This window comes from Myodes glareolus, chromosome 24, assembly GCF_982192425.1.
Source record: "Myodes glareolus chromosome 24, mMyoGla1.1, whole genome shotgun sequence".
Classification (NCBI taxonomy): domain Eukaryota; kingdom Metazoa; phylum Chordata; class Mammalia; order Rodentia; family Cricetidae; genus Myodes; species Myodes glareolus.
The window spans coordinates 43,927,302-43,940,598 of NC_142049.1; the positions used below are offsets into that span (position 1 = coordinate 43,927,302).

The 13,297-nt window shown below is 40.2% G+C and overlaps 1 protein-coding gene across 1 annotated transcript; it reads left to right on the forward strand.

The window, feature by feature from the left end:
- Positions 1-4,063: 4,063 nt before the first annotated feature.
- Positions 4,064-4,843, forward strand: LOC148118194 (histone H3.3A-like). The gene has a single exon (XM_087901321.1). It carries the CDS (start codon positions 4,126-4,128, stop codon positions 4,534-4,536), a length of 411 nt encoding a protein of 136 aa, XP_087757447.1. The 5' UTR covers positions 4,064-4,125; the 3' UTR covers positions 4,537-4,843.
- Positions 4,844-13,297: the final 8,454 nt, after the last annotated feature.

Consider the following 13,297-nt stretch of genomic DNA (forward strand, 5'->3'; position numbering starts at 1 on the left):
AGAAGGCAAAATCCAGATGGGAGCTGTGGATGCTCGCCTTACTGTGAAAGTGTGAGAAACGGGCTTCCCAGAAATCAAGTGTGGAAGTGTGAGGAACAGGGTTCCCAGAAATCAAGTGTGGAAGTATGAGGAACAGGGTTCCCAGAAATCAAGTGTGGAAGTGTGAGAAACGGGGTTCCCAGAAATCAAGATCTCCAGGGTCAAGAGACAAAGTGGACTAGCTGTAATTACTGAGCTCCAGGTTCAGACAAAGACTATGACTCAATAAATAAAATACTTCTCTCTCTGTACAGAACTGAACTCCAAATGGATCACAGACCTCAACTTCAGGCCAAGAACACTGAACCTGATAGAAGAGAAAATGGGAGATGTATCCTTGAACTCATTGACATGTGAAAAGACATTCTGAACCGAGTACCTTTGCCACAGGCACTAAGATAACAATTAATAAGTAGACCCTCATAAAACTGAAAGCTTCTGCATGAGAAGGATACCATCATTTGGACAGAACGGCAGGCTACAGAATGGGAAAAGGTTTGTACCAACTCCACACCTGATAAAATCTAATATCCAAAATATTTAAAAATACCAAGTAACTCTATATCAAGAAATCAAATAAACCAATTTTAAAATGGGTAACAGATGTAAACAGAAAATGATCAGAGCTGGAAACTAAAATGGCTGAGACATGTTCAACATCTTCAACATTGGGGAAATGCAAATTAATAATCTTTTTATATTTCATTTGGCCACTTGTCAAAATGGCCAAGATCAATAAAACAAATAAAAGCTCATGCTGGCAAGAATGTGGAAAAGCAAGAATGCTAATCCATTGCTGATGGGAATACAAACTGTATGGAAATCTGTGTGGCAGTTTCTTGGGAGAATAGAAATCTAACTATACCCATGATCCACTCTCGGGCATATACCCAAAGTACTCTACATCCTACTATGAGACATTTGCTCAATGTTCATAGCCATTCTATTCATAATAGCATAGTAGAAATTGGAAACAATTGGTAGGTGTGAACAGATGAATGGGTAAAGAAAATGTGGACCATTTACACAATGAAATATTACTCAGACATTTTTAAAAGATAAAATCATAAAATTTAAAGATAAATGGATAGAAACATAAAAAAACATTCTGAGTGAGGTAATCCAGACCCAGAAAGACAAATGTGGCATTTATTCACCTATATAAAAATGCTAGCTGTTAAGTCAATGATAGGTGAGCTACGCTCCGTAGAACCAGAAAGATCAGGTATACAGTAAGGAACTAGGAGGTTGGAATCGATCTCCCAGGGAAGCAGAAATAGAATATATGGAGGGATGAGGGGTGTGGGAAATACTGGAATGGGAGGATCAAGTGGAGAGGGTGAGGGAAGAGGAAACAAGGGAAAGAAAATAGGGAGGGACAACTAAAATTAAGGGACATTTGAGAGGTTGTTTGGAAACCCAATAGAGTAGAAGCTTCCTAGTGTGTGTGTGTGTGTGTGTGTGTGTGTGTGTGTGTGTGAGAGAGAGAGAGAGAGAGAGAGAGAGAGAGAGAGAGAGAGAGAGAGGAAGAAGAGAGAGAGAGAGAGAAAGAGAGAGAGAATGTGTGTGTGTGTGTGTGTGTGTGTGTGTGTGTGTGTGTGTGTGAAGGAAATCTAAATGAACTCACCAAATAATGGAAAAGACAGCCCCAGCTGGACACCTCTCAACACCAAATGAAGTTTCTATAACTGGGAATGAGTTACATCTAATAAGTTGTTGACCAAAGAGGTCCCATAAAAATACTCAATCCAGATGTTGCCAAGGCTATAGGTTGCTCTCCACAAACTGGTAGCAATACCTGATTGTTGAAGACAGTAACCACAAAATTCACTGAACATGGAGAAGTCAAGGTTGTGCTCACCTAGAGCATTCACACCTATGGGCTAGTGTTCTTGCTACTGGAAGGTACTCTGCATGCTGTGCATGCTGTCAAAGGAAAAAGATAAACAAACCCTTCGATTTACATTGGTACCCTGCCTGCAAGATATGCTATGGCGATGGTGGCACAAAGCTTGTGGGAATAACGAACCAATACCTGATTTGATTTAAGGCCCAGTTCATGCTAATACTGCTAGGGTGGTCAATCAAAATAGTAGATGGTCAAGAGAAAATGAACTCAATGGCATCTTTGGAAGTTCTTTGTCTCTTAATGTTGTGTCAAGGCATTTTTTAACCTTACAAGTCCTTTGTTTATATTATGAATTTATTTGTTTTTGTTTTGTGGGATTCTTGTACATGAAGACATGTGTGTCTCTGTGTCTATGTATTTCCTGTGCTTTTCCTTCGGCTCTTTCCCTTCTGTATGTTTTGTTCTATTCTGATTGGTTTTTTTCCCTTCATTTTGTTGTTTTATTTTATTATCATCCCTTAGATGTCTGTTTTCTAATGAGAAACAAAATGGGGATATAGCCAAAGGGGAGGGAAGGTGGGAGAACTTGGGGCAAGGGAATTGTGATTAAAATGTGATATTGAGTCTATAGTTCATGATCCTAGAGAAGCTAAGTAACAAGGATAACCCTAAGAAAAATCATATAAAGATTCACCTGGAAAGTTGAAATAGACAAGATCATCTGACAAAACTTGGAACACAGGGGTAGGGGAGATGGGAGGCTGGAAGGGGAAGAGGAGGGAAGAAGGGGAGAGGTGAGGAGAACTTGAGGGAATAGATTGGTTGATATGGAGGGAGGACAGAGATGAGAGCAAGGAAAGAGATATTTTGTTTAAGGGAGTCATTATGGGGTTAGCAGAAACCTGGCTCTAGAGAAATCCCAGGAATGCACAAAGATGGCCCTGGCTAAGTTTCTAAGCAATAGAGGAGGAGGTACCTGAACTGGCCTTGCCCTGCAGTCAGACTGATGAATATCTTAACTATCACCATAGAACCTTCATCCAGCAACCAATGGAAACAGAGGCAGAGACCCGGATCGGAGCACTGAACTGAACTACCAGAGTCCAGTTAAGAGTGGGAAGAATGAGAATATGAGCGAAGAGGTCAAGACCATGATGGGTTCACCCACTGAAACAGTCTACCTGAGCTAATGGCAGCTCACCAACTCCAGCCAGTTTGCAAAGGAACAAGCATTGGAATACCTTGTCCCTCTGAATGTGGTTGACAGTAGCATGACTGGGGCAGACTGGAGGCCACTGGCAGTGGCACCAGAATTTATCCCTACTGCTTGTACTAGTTTTTGGGAAATCTATTTTCTTTGGATGGATACCTTGCTCAGCCTAGATATAGTAGGGAGGGTCTTGAAACTTCCCCAAAGCAATGTGCCTTACTTTCTCTGAGTAGTGGATGGGGATTGTGTCGGGGAGTAAGTGGAGGGAATAGGAGGAGGGGAGGGAGTAGGAATTTGGATAAGTATATATAGTGGAAAAAGATAGTTTGTTTTCTTTTAAAAAATAAAAATAAATAAAACTGATTTTAAGCCTCCTTGCTCCAAAAAAGAATATATTTTATGAAAAAAATCAATTTTCATTATAAACAAATTTAAAAATATACAGTCATCAATGAAGATACCTCACAGCAACTTTAGGCTTCTAACTCTATGCATACATACCTACACATATATGTCCACCATCACACATTCAACACACACTCTAACCATCCTCTAAAAAGAAATCAGAATATTCAGAAGATAAGCTATTCAGAATATTGACAAGGCAATATTCTCTAATGTGATTTAGATAACCAGACTATGATCAGTGAATCATATAATCCATTCCTGGGGTGATGTGGGATTCTCCTCTGTATGCTGTGAATATGTTTTATTGTCTTTGGTTAATAAAGAAGCTGCTTTCAATCAATGGCATAACACAGTAAAGCCAGGCAAAAATCCAAGCAGAGATGGAGAGAGAGAGAGTAGGTGGAGTCAAAATGTTGTCATGTAACTGCCCAAGGAGACAGAGGCCCTGGAACATTACTGGTAAGCCACAAGTCTTGGGGTAAAATATGAAATAGTAGAATTGGGTTAATTTAAGATGTAAGAGCTACTCAATTGTGTTCGCAGCCGACGCCCGCGCCGCCTCTCGCTTGCCGAGCTCCAGCCTAAGGAGAAGGGGGGTAAGTAAGGAGGTGCCCATACCATGGCTCGTACAAAGCAGACTGCCCGTAAATCCACCGGTGGTAAAGCACCCAGGAAACAACTGGCTACAAAAGCCGCTCGCAAGAGTGCGCCCTCTACTGGAGGGGTGAAGAAACCTCATCGTTACAGGCCTGGTACTGTGGCACTCCGTGAAATCAGACGCTATCAGAAATCCACTCAACTTCTGATCCGCAAACTCCCCTTCCAGCGTCTGGTGCGAGAAATTGCTCAGGACTTCAAAACAGATCTGCGCTTCCAGAGTGCAGCGATTGGTGCTTTGCAGGAGGCAAGTGAGGCCTATCTGGTTGGCCTTTTTGAAGATACCAACCTGTGTGCTATCCATGCCAAACGTGTAACAATTATGCCAAAAGATATCCAGCTAGCACGCCACATACGCGGAGAACGTGCTTAAGAGTCCGTTATGAGGGGAAACATTTCATTCTCAAAAAAATTTTTTCCTCTTCTTCCTGTTATCAGTAGTTCTGAATGTTAGATATTTTTTCCATGGGGTCAAAAGGTACCTAAGTATATGATTGCGAGTGGAAAAATAGGGGACAGAAATCAGGTATTGGCAGTTTTTCCATTTTCATTTGTGTGTGAATTTTTAATATAAATGCAAGATGTAAAGCATTAATGCAAGCAAAATGTTTCAGTGAACACATTTCAACAGTTCAACTTTATAACAATTATAAATAAACCTGTTAAAATTTTCTGGACAATGCCAGCATTTGGATTTTTTTAAAAATAAGTAAATTTCTTATTGACGGCAACTAAATGGTGTTTGTAGCATTTTTATCATACAGTAGATTCCACCATTCACTATACTTTTCTAACTGAGTTGTCCTACATGCAAGTACATGTTTTTAATGTTGTCTGTCTTCTGTGCTGTTCCTGTAAGTTTGCTATTAAAATACATTAAACTATAAAAAAAAGATGTAAGAGCTAGCTAGAAATATGTTTAGACTATTGGCCAAAGAGTATTGCAATTAATATAGTATATGTGTGATTATTTCAGGCCTGGGCAGCTGGGAAACAAACAAGCTGCCTCCACCTACACAGAGGGATGGAATTTGAACAATACCTACTTGCTAACAATCTCTCTCTCTCTCTCTCTCTCTCTCTCTCTCTCTCTCTCTCACACACACACACACACACACACACACACACACACACACACACCTAAGGAAACAGTAGTTTAGAATAAGAGAACAATAGTGATAAAACCTTGAGGCATGATAAAGCATGGAAATCCTATTATTAATATCTTCACAGTCTGATGAGGGACAAGTTGAAGTTTATAAATGGTAGGTTCTCTGCCCACAGAACATTTGCATATTTTTCATTGAGCCTGGGGCTCTGGCTGGGATCCTATTGCTGGCAGGAGACTATGGTGTGTTAGTTCACAGTATGCATTTTGCAAGTTCACCGTACCTGGCATAGAACCAAAAGATGTTTATTAGGAGAGAAACAGCACACTTTTATTTCTCTACTCAGTCTTTCTCCAGCAGGACAGAGCTCTATAATCCTCACCTATACCTCATCTTCAGAATTGCATCAGTAATCATTTTCCTGGGATGACACATTATATTTGTGACCCAGCTCATCAGTGTTTTACAGCTGATTAAGCATTTTACTCCGCTGCATCTTAGCAGGAAGGTGTCAACAGTTTCAGCTGATTTGAGAGCTGCCCAATGCAGAGGTAGCATAATTATGCATCTTGTTTTGACAGCATTTCTGCAGTACTGGCACTTACAGGGAGAGGAAAAAATGGAAAGGAGTAAAAAAGCAATTTATTTTTTTAATGTTTAGTGTTTATATGTGAAACAGACACTAAATACCTTCTTACCTGATGCTTATCAAATAAGTGGATTGGAATTGGCTATTATTATTGTGCATGTGGGGGTGTAAAAGAACCCTTAGAAATCATGATTCAATTAATTTTCCAGCTGAAAAAAATAATATTTTCAAGGATGAATCCAGGAAAGAAACTGGTGGGCATGGGTGCTCTTTTAATACTTAAGAATCTGCTGCTACATGGGTGGTGAAACAAGCTGAAATAAAATGTAATTATAACTGGTTTGTTATGCATAAACTCACATCTCTGAAAGCGGATAAAGGAAATTAGCTATTGAGCCTTCCTTCCTCCTTTGAGAGTCCTTGGTATGCATGAGAATGAGACATAAAATATATATCTTAAAAACTACCAATACAGACAAGAAAGTGGTGGCCAATTAAAATGGTTTGGTGTTTACAGATTGTTATTAAGTATCATGCTTATTTAATAAATTAGTGTTTATACATGATTCTCCAACAACCATGGTTTTTATAGCAATGATCAGTTAGCTAGTTTTTCAGTATGAAGCATGGTATCTGTCTTGTTGAATGGGATGTAAGTATAGTTAGAGGGCTATTGGTTAGCTCCAAGGCGTAAGCACTATCACTACACTCATAAGGATTAATGAACCATTGTGGTCATTGATGTGGTTCATAGTGTGATGGCTATTCTTAGTTGTCATCTTGACCATATCTGGAATTAACTAAAACCTGAGTAGACCTGTATTTTTTTCTTAATTAAATCACTTGAAATGAGAAGACCCATGCCTAACCTGATCTTTGAGGTGGAAAAATAAACCATTAATCTAGACTAGTGGTTCTCAACCTTCTTAATGTTGTGATCCTTTAATACAGTCCCTCATATTTTGAGGATCCCCAAATCATAAAGCTATTTTCGTTGCTACTTTATAGTTATAACCTTGCCACTGCTATGGATTATATAAATATCTGTGTTTTCTGATGATCTTAGCCGATCCCTGTGAAAGGGCCATTTGACCCCCAAAGGGGTCACTGATTGAGAATCACTGATCCAGACCTGTTGAAGAGGAGAAATTCACATTTTCTGTAGGACGTGCCTTATGCTGGCAGCCTATATAAAGGGCATGAAAGAAGTTTGCTCTCTTCCTTTGGCTACTTGCTCTTGTTATCAAACCAATCCTCTACTGAATTAGAACTTACTTCTTTGAGATTCCAGCATATACAGAAAACCAGCCGAGACATACAGCCTTGTGAACTGAACAATGACCAGATTATTGGATCTTCAATTGGTAGACAGTTACTTTTGGGCTAGCTTGACCACAGCTTGCAAGCCATTCTAATAAGTCCCCTTTCTGTGTGTGTGTGTGTGTGTGTGTGTGTGTGTGTGTGTGTGTGTGTGTATACCCATTCTATAAGTTCTGATTTTCTGCAGAACTCTGACTAATACAATAAGCATCAGAGTTCTGTAGGACTTTTGCTTGACTTCCTGATTTGGAGCTTGGCATAGTACCTTCAAAGATAGTCTTCTTGGAGTGTGAATTCAAATCTAGGCCCTGTAGCTGATGTGCAAGGTGTCCTCAGGTCCTCAGTAACAGGGATGTAGCTTCCACCTCTGGGAGGCAACCAAGGGAAACAGCACCAGGCTATATCTGCAGGCTATGTGTGGTCTTTCTGCCTCACAAGGAAACTTCTCTTTAAACGAATGGAAACCACTGCAGAAAAACACAGTCACATAAAATGAAGTGTTGTGGAGCCCAGTCCCAACAGAAATATTTACAAAACACGTCTGTATCTAAGGCTCAGGGAACATTCTGAAAGGGGTAGGGGATATTGTAAAAGGCAGAGGATCAGAGATTTTTCTGTGAGGTTGTGTCTCCTGGTAACATCAGAAGCTATATCTGTAAAACCTCACCAACATGACCACCTGTGGCACCTGCACCACCTGGAACAACCGTCAGGCAAGGGTCTGGGGAGTAAAAAACACACAGAGACACGGGTCACTCTTGAAGCAAAAATGTCAATTTTATTATGTTCCAAGGCAGTTTATATAGTGCTCTCCTTAACTAGTGGCCACACCCTAGTTCTCAGGATTTTCTACTGCAAGCCAACCAGAAACCACTTCCTTGTTATCAGGAACTCATGAGTGTTTTGTGCTCAGAGCAGCTTCAAGCATAGAAAAACAACTTGTTTACTCCAGCAGGCAAAAGGTCATGGAAAGTTTAGGGTCTGGGAATCTGTAGCTCCCAAGATCCACTCAAACATGAGATAAAGAAGGAGGACACCAACATACATGCCAAACTGCACAGAAGAAAATCCCATGAAGCTTCAACCCTACACAAAGAACTACATGTAAGCACACCACTTGGTGGTCAAGTACCAAATGATCAGTCCTGAAAACATACGTACAAGTATTATCTGTACTTAACAGGTGATATTTAAGAATATATGTGCATATGTTTATATGTAAATATATATAATACACACACATATATGCATACATGTGTGCAATAACAATTAATGAAAAAAGAGGTCATAAATTTGGAGGGTAATAGGGAGGGTATATGGGAGTTTTAGTGGGAAGAAAAGTAAGAAAGAAGTGTTGTAACTGAATTATAATCCCAAATATAAACAAAAAGGGCACATTAAAAATGTCATGATTGAGAGTCAGGGTTGATGAGTCTTGCAGGAAAATGACAAAGGAGCAGAATGGTTTTTGAAAAAAAAAATATTTGGTTCAGGATAAAACACCCAAAGGGTAAAACATGAAGATGGAGAGCTTGAATTAATTCTCTAGGACCATGTGGGCAAGTTCAGAGTGAAGTGAAAAAGGTGGGGAGGTTAAACCTGTTAGGCAGATAAACATAGGTGTACCTGGTAATCCCCAAATATACTCTTGAGAAAAATTATTCTGCCAACTATTCTCTCTCCCCCATTTCCCTTCATCCCTTTTCCCTCACTTCCTCCTCCCTTTCTCCTTCCTTCTTCTATTCAGTCCTCCATCGTTCCTTCCTTTCTTTTTCTTATTTGTTTTTTTTTTTAATATATAAATGTATTGCTCAATCTAGGTACCACCCTTTGTTCCCAACGGTTCAATGGAATTTACTTTCTAGTGGGAGAAGACAAAATTCCTAATCATAAAATAAGTATATGATGAAAATTATTAAGGAAACAAAAGAATGACATTATGAAGAGAGAACGTATTTAGGAAGGGTCCTGGAGTAAGGATTTTCTAAACATTCAGCATTAAAGCTAAAACTATTCAAGACTAGCAAATACTATCTGCATAGAGCTGGAGCAAAGATGGAGTCTGGTGTGTTCACACTACTGGAAGAGAGGAAGAGCTGCTAAGTGGACATCAATGAAAGGGAAGGAGGGAGGAGTGCAAGATTGTACAGTACAGAGAATTAGACTGTAAACACAGCAGGGATTCAGTAGCTGGGGAAATATGTTAGCTACACCTGCTGCTATGAGAACAGATCAGAGGAAGTTGAGGTAAGAGGGAAGTCTGGTAGAGGAGAAGAAAAACCCAGTCCCAACAGTAGTTGCTAGTGCACGTTGGCACAATGGACATGAGATCTACAGTCTGGTAGCAAAACTGATTAAGGAAATTGGCAAGCTCTTAGATAAATTAATAGATTATGTATTAATTTAGAAGGAAGACATAAAAAGAAACATCAACCAGTCTCAAAGATCCAGAACGCTGATTTGCTGAGCTCACCTTTGGGAGTGAAGTGACTCAGGGCTGCACAGGGAAGAGTTATGATCGTGAGGTGTTGGTGGTGTGAAGACAGCTGCACTCTGGCTCCTTGCTCATGGGAATTCGGGGAGAAGTAGGAAGCAGAATGGAGACTCTAGCAAGGCAGGGTGGCTCTGTAATGTTAGACTTGGGAAACAAAGCAGAGATCTTCTTTGGGGTATGCTACTCAGGTCAAAGGAAACTGGTATTGGTAAACATTCTACACCTGAATGTGAACCACAGCTTTATTTATAGGCATCTCATTAGATTCTATGTCCTTTGTAGGTAGAAACATATCTCAATCACCTTTGTTTTTATTAGCTTTAGTGTGCAATAATAATAATAAATTCCAAAGCATTTTTCCAAGTATATAGCCTGAGATTCATTTGTCATTTAAGTTCAGGGATATGTAATTTCTATTAATTATATACTCCTGTCTGGAATATATGAAGATGAAAAAATAGAGTAATAAAAGGTATCTACAAAAATGTTATGATTTTCATCTATGCATACAGTTGGCCACACATTCTCCTGTTTTGCATTGGAGTTTTCTCTTTTTTTCAGTTGAGACAGTGTCTTAGAGTTTCTATTGAAGAGACACCACAATCATGGCAATGCCTATAAAGGAAAGATTTAATTGCACATGGCTTATAATTTCAGAGGTTTAGTTCATTATTATGTCATGGTGAGAAGCATAGCAGCCTGCAGGAAGACATGGCGCTGGAGAAGGATCTGAGAGTTTCTGCATTTTGATCTGTGGTGAACAGGAAGTGAACTGTCCCTCACGCCGGGCATAGCGTAAGCATATGAGACCTCAAAGCCCACCCTTACAGTGGCACACTTCTTCCAACAAGGCCACACCTACTCCAACAAGGCCACACCTCCTAATAGAGTCACTCCTTAAGGTCAAACATTTAAAAGCATAAATCTATGGGAGTCGTGCCTATTTAAACCACCACAGACAGGATTTCATGTATCCCAGGCTAGCCTTAAAGTCACTACATAGTAGAGGCTGGCCTTTACTCCTGTTTCTACTTCCCCAGTGTTGTGATTACATGATAACCATCCTTTTTTGTATTTGTGTTCACATAGTAACATGAAAAACATAATTGAGACTTGTTACTAATTTTTGAAAAAGGAAAAACTATTAGACATGGGTTTGTTGAGTTAATTTAAACTTAACTCTTATTTTAAGACTATTGCCAAATAAACTGGATAATTAGATCTGTTCCTAAAGTAAGTTTCCTATAGAAAGATAATTTTTGTCATTATTTGGTCAAATAACTTAGTATATACAAATGATTCACATGCACTGAAGAAACAATTTGAATATCTAATTAAACCATTATACTATAGTTCATTTTGGGCACAGTTTTCTTTGCAATTAGTGCGGCCAGACTAGGTAAAGAGAATTAGAACCCACAGTGTAGAAATTACCAGAAATCATTAAAATTTCCCGGTGGAATATGAAGAGGAAGCAGTCCTGGCACTAGTACACAGGAGCCTGTTATTTTCTTCCAATCTGAGCATCTCTCTGGGGCATTGGGGAGAGAGAGGCCTGTAAGCCTTGGGAAGCTCAGAAGGTTATAAAATGCCCTGAGGACACTCAGGAGCCTATGTATGCCATAGACAATCACTGGGGAAAGGAGACTGTCTAGGGTGGACTTGATTAATAGTTGGTCAGGGCGATTCAGCAGTACAGATTTGTGATTCATCAGTCATGTTGGATGGGTTTTGTGGTAATGAGGCTACCTGAGCCACTCATGCATTTAAAGTCACCCTTCACCCGTGATCCTATAGTAACTCCTCAGACATGCTCCAATAAGTCACCTCAGCGCACCCATTGGTTCACTAGTGCACGCTGGAGGGAAATTATCTCTTTGATCTGCTGTCAGTACCTGGTCTGTGTAAACAGACATTTTTTCCCATCTCCCAAAAGGAAGTCATCAATGGGGCATCTCATGTGGGTATTAATGATAACCTTCAAACCATCTGAAAACAGGCGTTTCTGTAAAGAGATCACATGGAGACTACAGCTGCAACTTTGAACCTGCGCCCTGCAAGTGGGACATCAAAACATCCGAATCATTGGGACTGTAAACTATAATTCAAATTCTGGAGTCTGAAAGCTTCGTGTGACTGAAAACACCCATTCTCTGTAAAGTTTGGAAGGTTCCCTTAGATTGACAAACATTCATTTCTATACATCAGAAGAAAACCTGTGTCACAGAGGCTTCCCAAAAGAGGTGTGTGAAGAGTGGGGCACAATGTTCCCAGACGCCCAGATGTGAAACTCAGCTATGGAAGTGCTGAGGATTCTTAACTGAGCATCGTGTTATCAGTGAAGGAATGTTGATAGGGGTGATAGCAACAGGATCACAGAAAAATATAAAATGTATAAAGTGACCAAAAAATACAAAGTTGAAAAAGCAACTTATTTACAATAAACTGTAATTGGAATTTGAAGTCTGGAGAAATTATTTGAAAAAATCTTGATGAAGGTTTATTATGGAAAAGTCTCCTATGCTCTTACGAACTGATTTTATGATACTCAGTGGTATTAAAAGACATTGATTATACCACTCTCAGTAATATGATGTTCGATGACCACAAAAATGCTAAACCATGCACTCAGAAAATCAGACTCACCGGGTATTAGTTTCCAAATGATCCATTTACATACGGAAATTTTAATTTTCAAAAGACACAGTTGGGCTGAGGATGTGGCTCAGTGGGGAAAGGCCTGGTTTGCAAGCACGAGAATAAGTCTGGATGTCTGGATGCACAGAACCCATATGTAAAACAGAGTGGTGCATGCTGGGGGATGGAGACGGGCATACCTACAGTTTGCTAGCACCCCGTCCATCCGAGTCAGTGACGTGGGTCAGTGAGAGTCTCCCCAAAATAAGGTGGAAAACAGTAAATGAAGAGACCAAACGTAGACCTGTGATCTCCACATGCCCCACCCCTGCAACCATATATGTGTACTCACTGTGCATTTGATCATGCATACATGGCACAGGCACATACACATACAAACAAATGTTGCAGGATATTTGACCACAGTGTCAACCCCAAGATTGTGCTATTTCCATAAAATCAACCATAGGTCAAGAGGCAGAGCAAGCCACCAGTTGACTGAAAGTAACCATAGATGGTGAGGGGAAGTTGGGAGGTCAGAGAAAGAGAGACATGGGAAGTAGAAGGTCAGGACATCTGGTTGGAGGAGTTTTGTTTCAGATGGGCCAGGAGAAAGCTCTCTTTCTAAGACAACAGCGGAGGAGGAAGGTCAGCAGGCTGCTTTCTCTGCCTTTCTGAGCTAACATGTTCTCACTCAAGCATCTGGCTCCTGAGTCTTTACTGGTAAAATGAAACTATAGGGGCTTGTTAAAAAAAAAACAATTGTCTCCCTGTGTGGAGGCGGCTGAGGTGGTGGCAGCATCTCCTGGGGCCACAGTCTTGGCCTCAGCAGTGAGGCAGCAGTGGCTGCAGAGGTGCAGTCAGCAGCCGAGACAGCGATAGAATCAGATGCAGCTGCAGTGCCTCAGATAAATAGCATTAAATTAAGCACAAATGCAGGTAATTTGGGAAGAGCTTGTTCAAACCCAGAGGTAGGGACTGGAAA

What these genes read in the sequence shown, in the direction of transcription:
- LOC148118194 (XM_087901321.1), top strand. Translation starts at nt 4,126, where the DNA reads ATGGCTCGTACAAAGCAGACTGCCCGTAAATCCACCGGTGGTAAAGCA.